Source organism: Lissotriton helveticus, chromosome 11 (assembly GCF_964261635.1).
Source record: "Lissotriton helveticus chromosome 11, aLisHel1.1, whole genome shotgun sequence".
NCBI classification, from domain to species: domain Eukaryota; kingdom Metazoa; phylum Chordata; class Amphibia; order Caudata; family Salamandridae; genus Lissotriton; species Lissotriton helveticus.
The window spans coordinates 809,464,289-809,478,223 of NC_136072.1; the positions used below are offsets into that span (position 1 = coordinate 809,464,289).

Below are 13,935 nucleotides of genomic sequence, written 5' to 3' on the forward strand. Positions count from 1 at the left end.
TGTGCTATCCTAGGCACCATGCTGAGGCAATCTCTGGACCTGCACCAGAACAGAAGGACTGCACCTACTGTTTGAGATCTGGAAGGGAAACTGAAGGGCTGCCCCTCCCTCCACGTGTACCTAGGTCAAAGAAGTGGACTCCAAGGATCAGTTGGCTTTCTGTGTTGCTATGAAGAAATAACAAGCTGCAAGAGGCCTTTTCCCTGAAGTGCCCAGCTGACCAGTAGTGGGTCCTGATGTTGGCCTTTGTCTGACCTCCTATGGTCCAGCAGGACTAATAAATGTACTCCAGTGGTAGTTTAGGCACCAGAAGAAAGCTTGGAAACGTTTCAATAACATTTCCTCCAGAGCATTAGTGGGACCTTGAAGAGACAGTGTCCAATTAGAACTTCCAAAGCATCTAATTGTATTTCAGCTTTGTCCCGCTCAAAGGCCCCTCCCCCTCTGAAATAACAACACAATCCCTTTCTGTGTTGGGGATCTAGAACATGTCCACCATTAAATCACCAAGCTCCAGCGGGACCAGCATGCTTCAGGTACATGGCCTTCGGTTCCACAGCGGCGGCTACACTTGCAGGGTGGCCCAAACGTGGAGGATTTCTCTGGAAGTGGGATTTGAAAAATTTCTGAAACTTTTTGACTTCCAGACTTTTACCTGGACCAATTTACTTAGTGTATCCGACCAGTATTCTTTCGTGTTCGGTTTAATATCGCACCTTGGTCCTGACCTGCTGCTTCCCGTAGACTATCATTGGTGCTTTGTGCTATCTCTATTTTAAACTTTAAAAATTCCTATCCCTGGTTCCCCTTATTGGATTCTTTGTCATTTTTATGTCATGGTGCTTATTATATTTTCCCCATTTTAAAAATGTTTTTAAATCAATTGTAGTGGGATTTTTATTCTGTTCTCTTTGACTTTGTAACTGTTTTGATACTTCTAAATATTTTATACATTTTCTTTAAGTTAAGCCTGTCTGCTCTATGCCATACCTAGAGACTGAGCTCGGGTTTAAAATACTGAAACGTTTGACTGGACCTAACTGGTATGTGACTTTGAGTTGTGGTGGACTTCCATCCTCCGCAACTAATAATTCACTTTCTTACAGTTTGCATTAGCGACCATATATATGGCAGCAGCTTGATCGACCATTCATACCTTCACAAACAACTATTATGGGAACATTATAGCCAACAGAGGGGCACAGGTGGGACAAAGTATTAAAGCACCGGTCTGCGAATACAACTCCTTTGAAGAGAGGAGAAACCTCTACCAAATCAGTGCTTAGCAACAATTCACAGCGTATAAATCTAGGAAAGGTTCATGCTGTAAAACAAAATTGTTACGGACCTGTAGGTGTAGGTTTGCACTTAAAGAATTTTCTGGATTCACATGCGACCCTCCATCCTCCCTGGAAATGATGTGCTTGACACTCAAACTATGTAGGGCCTACTTTTCACACAGTACACAGAAAAGATCAAAAGACATGGAGAAAAAAAGTATGAAAGTGGAAATAGGAATCTGAAGATGACATTTAGAAGGGCTTCTTGGATGCAGGACAGATGTTAGGAGGGTACGATGTGCCAGCAAGTGGTGGTAGACGACACGTAAGAGAAAAAACATAAAGAGGAAAATTCCAGACCCAACCACTAGATGCTGGAATAATGTACAGTATGTGAATCCAGACAATTCTGCAGGCTGCAAAACAACTCCCAGAAGTAAGTAACCATTTCTTTACAACAATGAACTTGAACACCACGCATCACATCTACCACGCATGCATAACAATAACAACACCTATCATGCATTCTAATTCACCATGATGACATTTACCATTATAATGCAAACCACAAATATTATATAATACGTACCTACATACATATTTGCTTACACACACATATATATTAACAGACTGGTGGCTGAATAAAAGAAGCAAAAAAACCACACACGGCTTCGTACTACTTCTGTAACCTTGGGAGGAGTTTTTGTGAGAATATATATGTGTTCTCTCTTTCCCTCTCCCTCTTGCTCTCCCCCCTCTCTCTCTCTCATTCCCTCTCGCTCCCCCCCCCTTCTCTCCTTCATATCTTTCTCCTAACAGAAAAGAATATTTAATACCACTCGGCACTACCAATCTCTGGACCCAAAAACAAATTTCTACCCGTATACACTATCCATTCCTGAACCCTAAAAACCTCTTGACACCACAAAATTCGACCTATTCCAACCTGCTTAATGCTCTAAAATACTACATGTGCTGTAAATATAATGTGTTGAAACGTTCCTCATTGTAAAGAAAACCAGCTGACACTGAACCCTAAAAAAACACTTTCTCCCCCTCTTTATTAACCATCCCGTAATCCTATAAAACCCATGTCACCCTTATACACTACCTATCCCTGAACCCGAAAAACTCCTACTCCTATACATTTACATTTCCACCCCTGAACCCTAAGAAAACATTACTACACCTAAACACTACCTATCAATGAAACCTGAAAACCTTTTGGTGCCCCAAAATGCATCCTATCCAATACTACCCCAAAACACTACCCACTCCCACCCACCCACTCACTCTTAAATTCATTGTAACTTACCTTGGCTTGTGGTAGTGGTAAATGCATCGTTTTGTTTTCCCTATTGTATTGGACGCCCTGTAGTGATTTAATAGCCTTAAATTAGGCTCAAAAGTAAAGGTAGAACTGCACTCTACAGAGCTTGATTGGTGTATTTTTGGGTAAGCTTAGGGCAGTCTTTGAGTCCACAGATGGCAGCAGCAAGGTGAAGACCTGTCGTGTCGCCTGGTGCTATTATAAGCCATTCTACACCAAATCATCTGCCACATGCAGGTCTGAGGTGACCCCCGACTACTGACAGTGACTGAGGGATCTCCACAAGATGGCACTTGTCTGCTTCCTGGATTTGAGGATTTAGATAGGATTATAAAGAAAGAGACTATTTCAGAAACACTTGCATAACAGTTGTTTCCACGACACTGTTGTTCCCCCCCCCCCCCCCCCCCTTTACCGGTCAGTAACAGATGAATATGGACCACGCTTGTCTTATGTTACTCACCAATCTGCTTTCTTGCTCTGCAGGTGGACTATGCCAAGACGCTGCATTATGTGGGAGCAGGCGTGGCCTTCCCTGCTGGACTTGTGTTCGTGTGCCTGCAGTGTGTTCTGACGTACCACCTTGCAGCAGCAGCCCTCGACTACTGGATGGCGCACCTCAGGGTCTCCCTCACCGCAGTGGCCTTAATCTCACTCGTACTGAGTATCCTTTTATGCTTGGCATTAGTCCTTGGGCATTGGACGGGATGTTTGTGTGCAGTACTGCAGAGAGCAATAAAAGATGCTAAATCATGTACTGCCATTGCTAACTTTGCTGTGCCATCTTGAGTCTGGTCTGCAAGGCTTGCTGGTGTAGACGATTTGTGTGTTCAACACAGGACAGAGTTAAAGTACTTAAGTCATAGTTATTTATTTCACGATTACTGCAAATACACTCGGAGACAGGTATTTCTATTATGTGTACATGGAAGTTTGAGAAGAGTGTTTCAGTGCATAGTTTTCGCATCATATGTTGATCAACATAACACCCTGTGATCACCAGAACAGTGAACTCTCTGTGCCCACACAGCAATAAATGTGTTAGGTGCAGAGGCAGAGGTAAATGTAAATGTAAATGTAAATGTATTTCGATTTATATAGCGCACTAATCACCCAGGGGTCTCAAGGCGCTTGCTTAGGGAACCCGTCCTGGTATTCCCCTGTGAGATACCCCGGCAGGGTATTCACAAGGTGAAAGCCAGGCATCCCGCCGCGAGGGGCCGTAGTGGAGATTAAGCAAGCTATTGCCCAGAGTCGCAGAGTGTGACCCCGTGAGTCGAGTAGGCACCGGAGCGAGAATTGTCGAGTCCGTGGAATTTTTGAGCCCGAGACCCGCCGAGGCGGGGAATCAAACCCTGGTCCACGGCTGATCTCAGCTTCCGGGTCTGCCGCCTCTAACCACTGAGCCACGCTTCTCCATTTTCTCACCTGATATGTCTTGAGTTAAGGATTCCACAGGCATTTCAAGAGCCTGGGCTAGGGTCTTGTTCATAATTGGGCACACCATGCATCTGCTTTGCACATCCACTCTGTTTACTGAAGTCGATATCTAAATATTTTCTTTTTTTTGGGGCGGGGGAGATAATGTATCTACACATTAATTGTAAGATTGTTTGTCCCTCCAAGGATTAGAATAAGGCATTCTTAATTGTGTTTCACACAGGGAATCGGGACCAGAAATGGCTCTACAGTTTGAACATGCCATAGTGATGTTATAGCTATAGTCGGTACAAGAAAGTGCCCAGTATTTTTCTTTTTAATTCAGTGTTTGGCGAAGTCATTAGACCTGGAGTTGACTTCCAGCCTTTGGCTTTTTTCTGTCAAGGCTTGTTTTGCAGCGTGAATCTTTCTGGATTCACTATGCTGTGCATATTCCGCAATCTGGTGGTTGAGTCCGGAATCGTAGTCCTTTTTTTTTTTTTTTTTTTTTTTGTGTGTCATAGCCCAGGTGGGCGTCGACGTCCCACCATTTGGTGTACCTTCGGTGACGTCGGCGTGCTTCCGGCGGAAGCTACCACCCTTGGGCGCCATCTTCAGATTCTTTTTTCCGCCGTTGGGTCTGGATCGTTGCGTGAAGCTCCAGAAGTTTTGGAGGAGAAAAGGAGGAAATACAGCAACTCTTCAACGGTAAAGACCTGAGAAGATCGGGAGAAGAGGACCATCAGAGAAAAGACGATGAAGAAAGGAAAGAACTTCGAGATCTTCAACGCCCTTGGAGGAATGCGCACACAGGGGGCCCCCTGAGCGCAGGGATGTACAAGACACCCTTTAAATTCTGCAAAAACCGCCACCACAAGTTCGCGCAGAAGGACCAGCACCCGGTCTGCAACCTCTGCCTGCCAATTGACCACGAGAGCAGAGACTGCAACGCCTGCTCCGTCTTCAAGCCGAAGACACTCCGAGTTCGAGAGAGACAGAGGACAGCTCACCACACGATGCAGGGCAAGGGCCAGGCCCCGACGCTTTATGAACTGGGCCTCTCCACCGACGACAAGGACAACATCGCCGAAGGTCCAGATAACTTCACGGTCGCAGAGACCGATAAGAAAACGCCTGACAAGGTAAGAGAGTCTACGACCCCGAAAACACCCACAGGGTCTCGAAAGCCAGAGGCAGACTCTCGAAAGTCAGAGCCCAGAGCCTCGAAAGGAGCACCGGTGCCGAAAACTTCGACGACCAAAGCTGCATCCTCCGAAAAAGAGCCCAGCGGATCCTTCGAGAAGGACTCCCGGAGGCCGAAGACCAGCGAAAAGCAAAGGTCATCGAAGCAAGCCCCCGAAAAAGGGTCTTCGACTTCGTAGGAAAAGGAGCCGAAGAAAGTTTCGACGCCGACGACGCCGCCGAAAAGAGCAGCCGAAACGCTTGACGACGAGCAGGCCGCAGAGATGCAGAGAAAGAAAAGAAGGCTCGAGGCCGAAATGGAGAACATCCTTCAGAGAAAGAAGGACTTCGATGAAAAGATGAGAAGTTACAGGATCCCCTCGAAGCCGGCACCGACCGTCGCTGAGGTAAAGGAGCTCGAGGAGTTCGACGTCGAAGAGACGCCGAAAACTCCGGATCCCCCGGAGCACGAAGAGGAAGAAGACCTCTACTACACAAAAGGGGATTACGGGGAGCAGCAGTTAAGCTACGGCTCAGGTTCCTCGACGGCCCAAGACCAGGAATGGCAGGACATCGAGGCCGAAAACCCGGAGGAGGCTGTGGAAACATACCCCTCGAGGCCTTCGCCACCGGATAACATTGGGGCATACAATGAGGTGGTCAGGAAGGTGGCAGCAGCTTATGGAGTTAAGCTGGAAGAGGAGAAGCCAAAAGCAGATTTCCTGCTGGAGACATTGCTCCCCATACTGACAAGAAGCCAGTTCTTGCCCATGCTAAAGAGTATCACAGACCAGGGGAAGGAAGCCTTCAAGGACCCGGCTACATGCAGATCAGTAACTCCGAGGACGGAGAAGAAATACAAATTCTCCTCCCAGGACCCAGCTTACATTAAGGGATCCGTCACAGCAGATTCAATAATCGCTGCAACGGCCAGAAAAAGGGCAAACGTCCCAACAGCATCTGGACCTCCACCTGATAAGGAAAGCAGGAGGATGGATCTAACTGGCAGGAAAATAGAGAGGAACACCGCAACGCACTGGCGGATGGCGAACTCCAACGCCCTCCTGAATAGACATCAATACCAGCATTGGGATGAGATGGGCCAATTGCTCAAGCACCTCCCGGAAAAATACAGTGAGAGGGCATCACACCTTGTGGAAGAGGGGAAAAGTATCGCTAACTCGTGCCTGAAGACAGCCTTGGATGGGGCAGAAACATCCAGCAGACTGATGGCTATAGGCATCACAGAGAGAAGGCAAGCCTGGCTCAGGATCTCAGGCTTCAAGGCTGAGGTTCAGAACCCGGTGAAACACTGTTCGGAGCCCCAGTTGATGAGAAGCTCACCCAACTGAAGAAGGACAACGAGACAGCAAGGTTCATGGGGGCCCTGCAATTCAGGGGGATGAGGAGGGGCACTCCTACACGGAGGCCAAACGGCAGAGGTGGAAGTCAGCGAGGAGATTCACACCAGAGTTTCCACCAGGGGCAACAGAGTGACAACCAAGGTCACCAGGGCCAGCAGAGGCAAAGCTGGAACTACCAGAGCAGGGGCCAGTCCTTTCGATCAAGAGGAAATGGACGGGCCAGAGAAGGAGAGGCGGTGAACAACCCCCCTCTAAGTGACTTCACACGGAAAAAGGTGCTCTCCCACTCGAACCCTCCGGGGGAGGAGCACGAGAAAACAAAGAGGAGAGGGCTACACGGACAAGACACAAAGGAACATGTGACGCCAGTAGGAGGAAGATTGAGATTTTTTCTCCAGGAGTGGAGAGAAATAACAACAGACAAGTGGATACTCAACATTATGCAGTTCAGATACTGCATAGAGTTGGAAAAGAGACCACCAAACAGAAAGCCAAAGAAAAGAGAGCACTCGGGAAGAGAGCTGCGATTATTGCAAGAGGAAGCTCAAGAACTCCTCCTCAAAGCGGCCATCGAACGGGTTCCATTCAAAGAACGGAACAAGGGAGTGTACTCAAACTACTTCCTGGTGCCAAAAGTGGACGAAAGTCTAAGACCCATCCTGGACCTACGGTTCCTAAACAAATACGTAAAAACTCAGAAATTCAAAATGACGTCCCTACAAGAGGTCATCCCACAGATAAAGGCCGGGGACTTCTTGTCCACCATAGACTCGTACCTGCACATCCCCATGAACAGGCAGCACAAGCACATGCTAAGATTCACAGTGAACAAGGATCACTACCAATTCACGACCCTGGCATTCGGCCTAAAGTCCGCACCAAGGTTATTCACCAAATGCCTTGCGGCGGTGGCCGCACATCTTAGAAGAAAGGGGATACACGTGTACCCCTACCTCGACGACTGGCTCGTAAAGGCAAGCTCTTACAGGACATGCAAAGATCATGCAGAACAGGTGACAAGAATGCTAGCAAGCCTGGGATTCTCCATACACTGGGGAAAATGCTCGATGGAACCAGAGCAAGTGAAAATCTTCCTGGGAGCTCAGATCGACACCGTCCAATGCAGGGTGTTACCCAGCGAAAAGAGAACACTCAGCCTACTGAGGGAGAAACGTCACTACCAGAAGGGGCGAGCTCTGACAGTGAGGACTGTGAGCAAGATCTTGGCGATGATGGAGTCATGCATACACCTGGTCCCCAATGTACGCCTACAAATGAGACCACTCCAAGAGTGGCTGCAACAGCAATGGTCGCAAGCTACAGGAAGTTGGGAGGATCTAGTGGTTGTAACGCACAGGGTGCAGGAAGAAATAAGGTGGTGGACCAAGGAAAGAATAACAGTAGGGAAACCTCTAACCCCACCGGACCCAACAGTGACCATCACCACAGACGCATCCCAGAAAGGATGGGGCACACACATGAACAGGCTCAAAGTGAGGTCTGTGGAGCCCTACAGATGCAGTCAGACACATCAATTACCTGGAATTGAAAACAGTGTTGCTAACCCACAAGGCTTTTCAGAAACACCTGTACAACCAGAAGGTGCTAATACAAACAGACAACACCACAACGATGTTTTACATAAACAAACAGGGGGGAACTCAATCATTCCCTCTGTCAAGCTTGGCACAGGAAATCTGGAAATGTGCTATACCACTAAAAATAGACTTGCTAGCCATACACCTGCCAGGGAAGGACAATGTAGAAGCGGATTGGCTCAGCAGGCAGAATTCAGCGTCCCACGAGTGGGAACTCAATATCCAGGAAACAGAGAGACTATTCAGGAGATGGGGCACACCAACAATAGACCTGTTTGCAACACGCCGGAATGCAAAATGCCAATACTTTGCATCCAGGCAACCAGAGGCACTATCACAGGGGAATGCCCTATGGATAAGCTGGTCAAAAACATTTGCCTACGCTTTTCCCCCGATACCACTGATCCCCAGGGTTCTCAACAAATGCATGACGAGCAACATGACGCTCATCCTGGTGGTACCACAATGGGCCAGACAGACCTGGTACTCTCAGATAATGGAGATGGCGCAGCCCCCCCCCCCCCCACACAAGTTCTCAAAAAGAAGAGACCTACTCTCCATGGAAAACAGAGAAGTTCTACACCCAGAGCCGGAGAGCCTCAACCTCTCAGCCTGGCTCCTGAGGACTTTGAGTTCGCACACCTAAAACTACCGGAGAGCACCCTGCGGGTGCTGCGAGAGGCAAGAAGGCCCAGCACACGCAAGTGCTATGGCGAGAAATGGAAAAGATTCACTCAATGGTGTTGCAAGAAAAAACTCCACAGAAAACTGACCAGGGAATCCACAGTGCTAAGGTACCTCACGCACCTAATTAATACTAAGCTAAGCTTATCCTCGCTGAGGGTGCACCTGGCAGTGATTGTGGCATACACAAGAGGAGAAACAGGGAGAAGCTTCTTTACATCCCAAGTCATAAAAAGATTCTTGGAGAGGGCTAAAAGAATAGCGCAACCAAAGAGAATGCCGCCACCGGCCTGGAACCTAAATGTGGTACTGACGGAGCTCATGAAAGCACCTTTCGAACCCATCCACAAAGCATCACTGCAAATGCTAACGATGAAGACGGCCTTTCTGGTAGCAATCACCTCGCTACGAAGGGTGAGCAAACTGCAGGCACTCACACTGCACGAACCCTACATCCAGATACACAGTGACAGGGTCGTGATGAGAACAGACCCACACTTCATGCCAAAGGTGGTGTCAAGGTTCCACATGAATCAGAGTATTCAAATCCCTAGCTTCTTCCAAAACCCCACTACAAGCGCTGAGAGGTCGCTCCACACCCTAGATGCAAGAAGGGCTGTGATGCACTACATTGAAAGGACGAAGGAACACAGGAAAACAAAACAGTTCTTTGTATCCTTCGCAAACAGTTACATGGGCAGACCAGTGACTAAAGACACCATAGCTCGATGGATCGCACAGACAATACAATTCTGCCACAAACAAGCCGGCCAGGAGCTAACAGGAGGGGCACAGGCCCACTCCACCAGAAATAAAGGAGCAACAATTGCCTTTCTGGCCAACACACCAATTCAGGACATATGCCTGGCGGCAACATGGGCTTCAGTGCACACGTTCACTAAGCACTATTGCGTGGATGTACAAATGAACAAAGAAGCACAAGTAGGACAAAAGGTGCTTCAACATATATTCATCAACCAACGCTCATCTTCCACCCAACCGCCACAAAAGTAACGAAAACCACTACAAAATCTATGCACAGCATAGTGAATCCAGAAAGATTCACGCTGCAAAACGAATAGTTTCTTACCTGTCGGTGTAGTTTTGCAGCTTGAAGATCTTTCTGGATTCACTAGCGAACCCACCCGCCTCGGCCAGAAAGATGAGGCTGGAGAAGAAGGTGGAAACACATAGAAAAGAAAGCAAGTTGAAGCTTACAAGATACGTGAAAAGATACGTGAAAAGAATTACGTTGAAAAAACGATTAACAAACATAGCCATGGATTCACTACAAAGACAAAAAAGGAAAACAGACAGAAAAAAGAATCCGAAGATGGCGCCCAAGGGTGGTAGCTTCCGCCGGACGCACGCCGACGTCACCGAAGGTACACCAAATGGTGGGACGTCGACGCCCACCTGGGCTACGACACACAAAAAAAAGAGAAAAAAAGACTACGATTCCGGACCCAACCACCAGATTGCGGAATATGCACAGCATAGTGAATCCAGAAAGATCTTCAAGCTGCAAAACTACACCGACAGGTAAGAAACTATTCGTTTTGTGTTGTCATGGGTTTTGTAAAAGTTTGTTGTAGGAACTGTCAGGCTATTGCCAATGGAAAAAAACATAATGGCTAAATGCAAAGATGTTTTTTTAGTCTCAAAAAGCAAAGTTTGTTATAGTAGTCCGTAGCACTAAAGATAGCTGCTTTGTGCATTAGTAGCTGCTCCCTCTGGGCAGGAGCAATGCCAGCTCCTGCTGCATGCGGGGAACTGGCTGGGACCTTCGGGCTCCTCTTGCGGCCCACAACAAGTTGGCACCCACCTTTAAGAAATGCAGGCCTTCCCTAATTTTTTTAAATGGCCCTGGTAGTCCCCAGGGCATAACCAGGCTCAGAAAGGGGGGTAGCACAATACCCTCCCCTTATTTTTTAGAAATGGCTCTGGGGATGGGAATGGCTCGGTGAGGGGCCTCACAGCCCCCATCCCTTTATTTAAATGAGTAGGCAATGAGTGATGTAACGTGAGGTCATAAGCAGTGCATGGTGGAGATACAAGCTACTTAGCTCCGCTACTATAAATGGTAAATTTAAAACAAACGATCTTTGATAGCACCAAACCTAAAAATAGCACACCTTAATCTCTTCATCCCCCACCGACCTAACTGCAGAACTGTTTTCTTATTTCAATATGAGAAAGGAGCAGAACTGCAGCACCGCAAATTAGACATTTGCAACGTGTTAACTGTGCATTCCTTCCTTCTGGAGCTGCCTGATATGCTCTGCATTTAAAAAGTCTATACAATGACTGAGAAAAGAATCAAAGGCCAAAGTAGTCTTAGAAGTACCACCCCCTCGCTTTGCCGACTGCTGTGCTGTTTGCTAAGTGATGGCACAGACAGAACATGGTGCAGTAGCCCCGAGCCCACTTAGGCAGTTTGTAATCTAGAAAGAGAACCAACAAGGCTTTTCTTTCATTTTGTTCAACTCTTTGAGGACTATGGGCACTGCTAGGCCACTGGTAGCCCAGTTAGTGGCTTGTCTGTGATGCTTTCCATATAGTGGCCTTCCTGGTCCTTCATACTTAGGGGAAGAGCACTGCATCGTCCCAACATGACAGCCATTTGAATGATTCTATTGGAGCGAACCAGCACCTATGGGTGACCATCTGCGTATGTGCATATACCCAGATTCTGATGGTGTGTGGGTACATCTGGCCCTCTGAATGGAAGCCCAGAAGTGGGAGCGCCACCTATGTTTTTTCACTCCATTAAAATTCAAGTGCACTTCTTCTGCTCTGTGTCTGAGGACGTTGCGATACTGATGACTGGAAGGGGTTGCATGGCAAGAAAAATAATGTATGGTGTCTGCTTGTTTCTCAGACTGAAGCATTTAGCCTGGTCGCTGCTTGTCATTGAGTGGACCGCATAGATACCATCCGCCAAAAACAGAACATCTCGGTCTCTGGCATCCACTGTCGCTCGACTGCATTCAGATCAACTACATCTAACAAAGCCAAAAACAGAACGCCACCTTGTAGTAGAGATACCCAGTGTCGCTGGCACTTGCTGTGGTTTGACCCCCTGTAGATTAGCTACATCTAATATCGGCCAATCTTCTAGTGTTCTAAATACCCAATGTTGCTGGCATATAGTTTGCGTACAGACCAGTAACATATAATATTAGGAAGAGCAGAACATAGATTGGTTCTGGTTACCTAATGATTCGACCTAGAGGTCCGCTGCTTCCGGCAGGACATCTGTCACCCTGAGCAGTTTGTGATGAAGAACTTGGGAAAAATGGAATAGTGCCGTGTACTGCAGGATGTTACTACATTATAGAGTAATGCTACAGTTGTGAGCTGTGCCCAAATGAAAGGGCTCCCATGGAGAATGCTCTGTAATGATCTGTTCCAGGGCTCAGGGATTCAGTCTTGCTCGGTTTCTTATAGTGGTATTTAGCTTAGCCCTACCTCCTTTGAACAAAGGGATGGGTCAGTTAGAAGAAAATACCCCAGCACACAAAGGCGCTGACCGCTTCTAAGTCTCAATTGGAAACTCCCATGCAAGAGATGGAAAGGCTTTTGGAAAAATAATGGGCAGCAAGTATGTGAGGCACCCTAAGCAGCAAAAAATAAACAAGCACTCAAAGGGCAATAGGTTTGGCGTTGGCTCTGACCTTAATGGTTTCCAAATGGCTTTTGTAGAAAGACACTCAACACACTAGAGGCCCTGTGGCAGTGTTGAGGGAGCTGCCGTCTCTCTTCTACATAAAACAAGCACTGTCTAAAAGCCAATACCTATACATCTTTTAAGGTAAAGGCACACATTGCATCAGTAGCCCCTTGCAGTGAAGAGGACTACTTATTGTGCAGATGTCACATTGTGAAAGAGCAGAATGCTGTCACTCACAATGGGATAAACCAGTGGCTGAAGTGGGCTGACTCTGTGCCCCATGCTCGATCCTCTAGTTTTGGTTGTTTTTTTAATTTTTTTATTACCTTTATCTTTTCAACAAAGACTCAACAAGTGTACAGGATTGTACAGCACGTACTGATGGATTGTACAGCAGAGTGTCATGGTTAGAGTAGGATCTCTCGACTTACGATATAAAGCATCAAGCATCGAGGACACTGACCATATACTCAATCCAGTTCCTTCTCTGTCGTATCCTCGCTCATGCCTCACTCGTTCTTCTCACTCTCATTCGAATCAGCCGTTAGGAATGTGTTACAAAGCTCCCTCCACGTTCTAAGATCCTCTTCTAACTTGTCATCCCTTCGACTAGCTTTGATATGAGTTTCCTCCACCAGTGTCTATTCGCGCACATCCCTCAACTACACGGCAACCTCAGAATTACGTTTTCCCATCCACGTTATTGCAACCCTATGCCTTTCTAAAACTATTTATGGACAGAATGCAGAATAATGTCATACATTCACCCCAGTACAGAGATCTGGGCCTAAATCTGTCGTTTTTTTGCTCACCATGCAATTCCAGTTTGGACCCAGCCATATGCAAATCCGTCTTGACCTGCGCCCAATGGGAACAGTCCAGCCCGAACTGCCATCCATCAATTGTGTGTCTTTTGCTTTCTAAAACTATTACCAGCTGCAAGAGTTTGTAAGCTAGCTTGCTCTTTTTAGGATTCTGAACGTTTCCCAGCAAGCAGTGCATCGGTGACGCCTCGACACTAAGGCACGTGCCACTCCGCACCCTCTCCACCACCTGAGCCCAGAATTGACTAACGCCGGGATACCCCCAACCTAAGTTCATGAAGTCCGCCCGCTTCTCCGCACCGAGGACAAGTATCCGGGCAGTCTGGCACAATGCAGTGCAACTTCACTGGGGTCATGTAGGTGCGGTGTAAGTAGTTGGAGTGTATTTGAAGCCTGCATTGCATGATACTGTATGAGTATGAGCGATAGTCCAGCACAATGGAGATAGTGCCTCTGTCCCAGCTCACAGGCCTGTTCATAGGAAATGAATGTTTCGCTTGGGTATATGTCAGCCATTATGTCTCAACCTCCCACCCTCCATGTCTGAAAGGACATATTGTCCATCATTTCCCTGCACTGGA

General features: G+C 47.3%; 1 protein-coding gene across 2 annotated transcripts in view; it reads left to right on the forward strand.

The window, feature by feature from the left end:
- The window catches only part of TMEM150A (transmembrane protein 150A), a 53,831-nt gene that overhangs the window by 34,495 nt on the left and 5,401 nt on the right, over positions 1-13,935 (forward strand). For both annotated transcript variants that reach the window (XM_078666878.1, XM_078666877.1), the window contains one exon: positions 3,097-3,274. In XM_078666878.1, the coding sequence (XP_078523004.1) occupies positions 3,097-3,274 (178 nt within the window). The remainder of the gene's footprint in view (positions 1-3,096; positions 3,275-13,935) is intronic.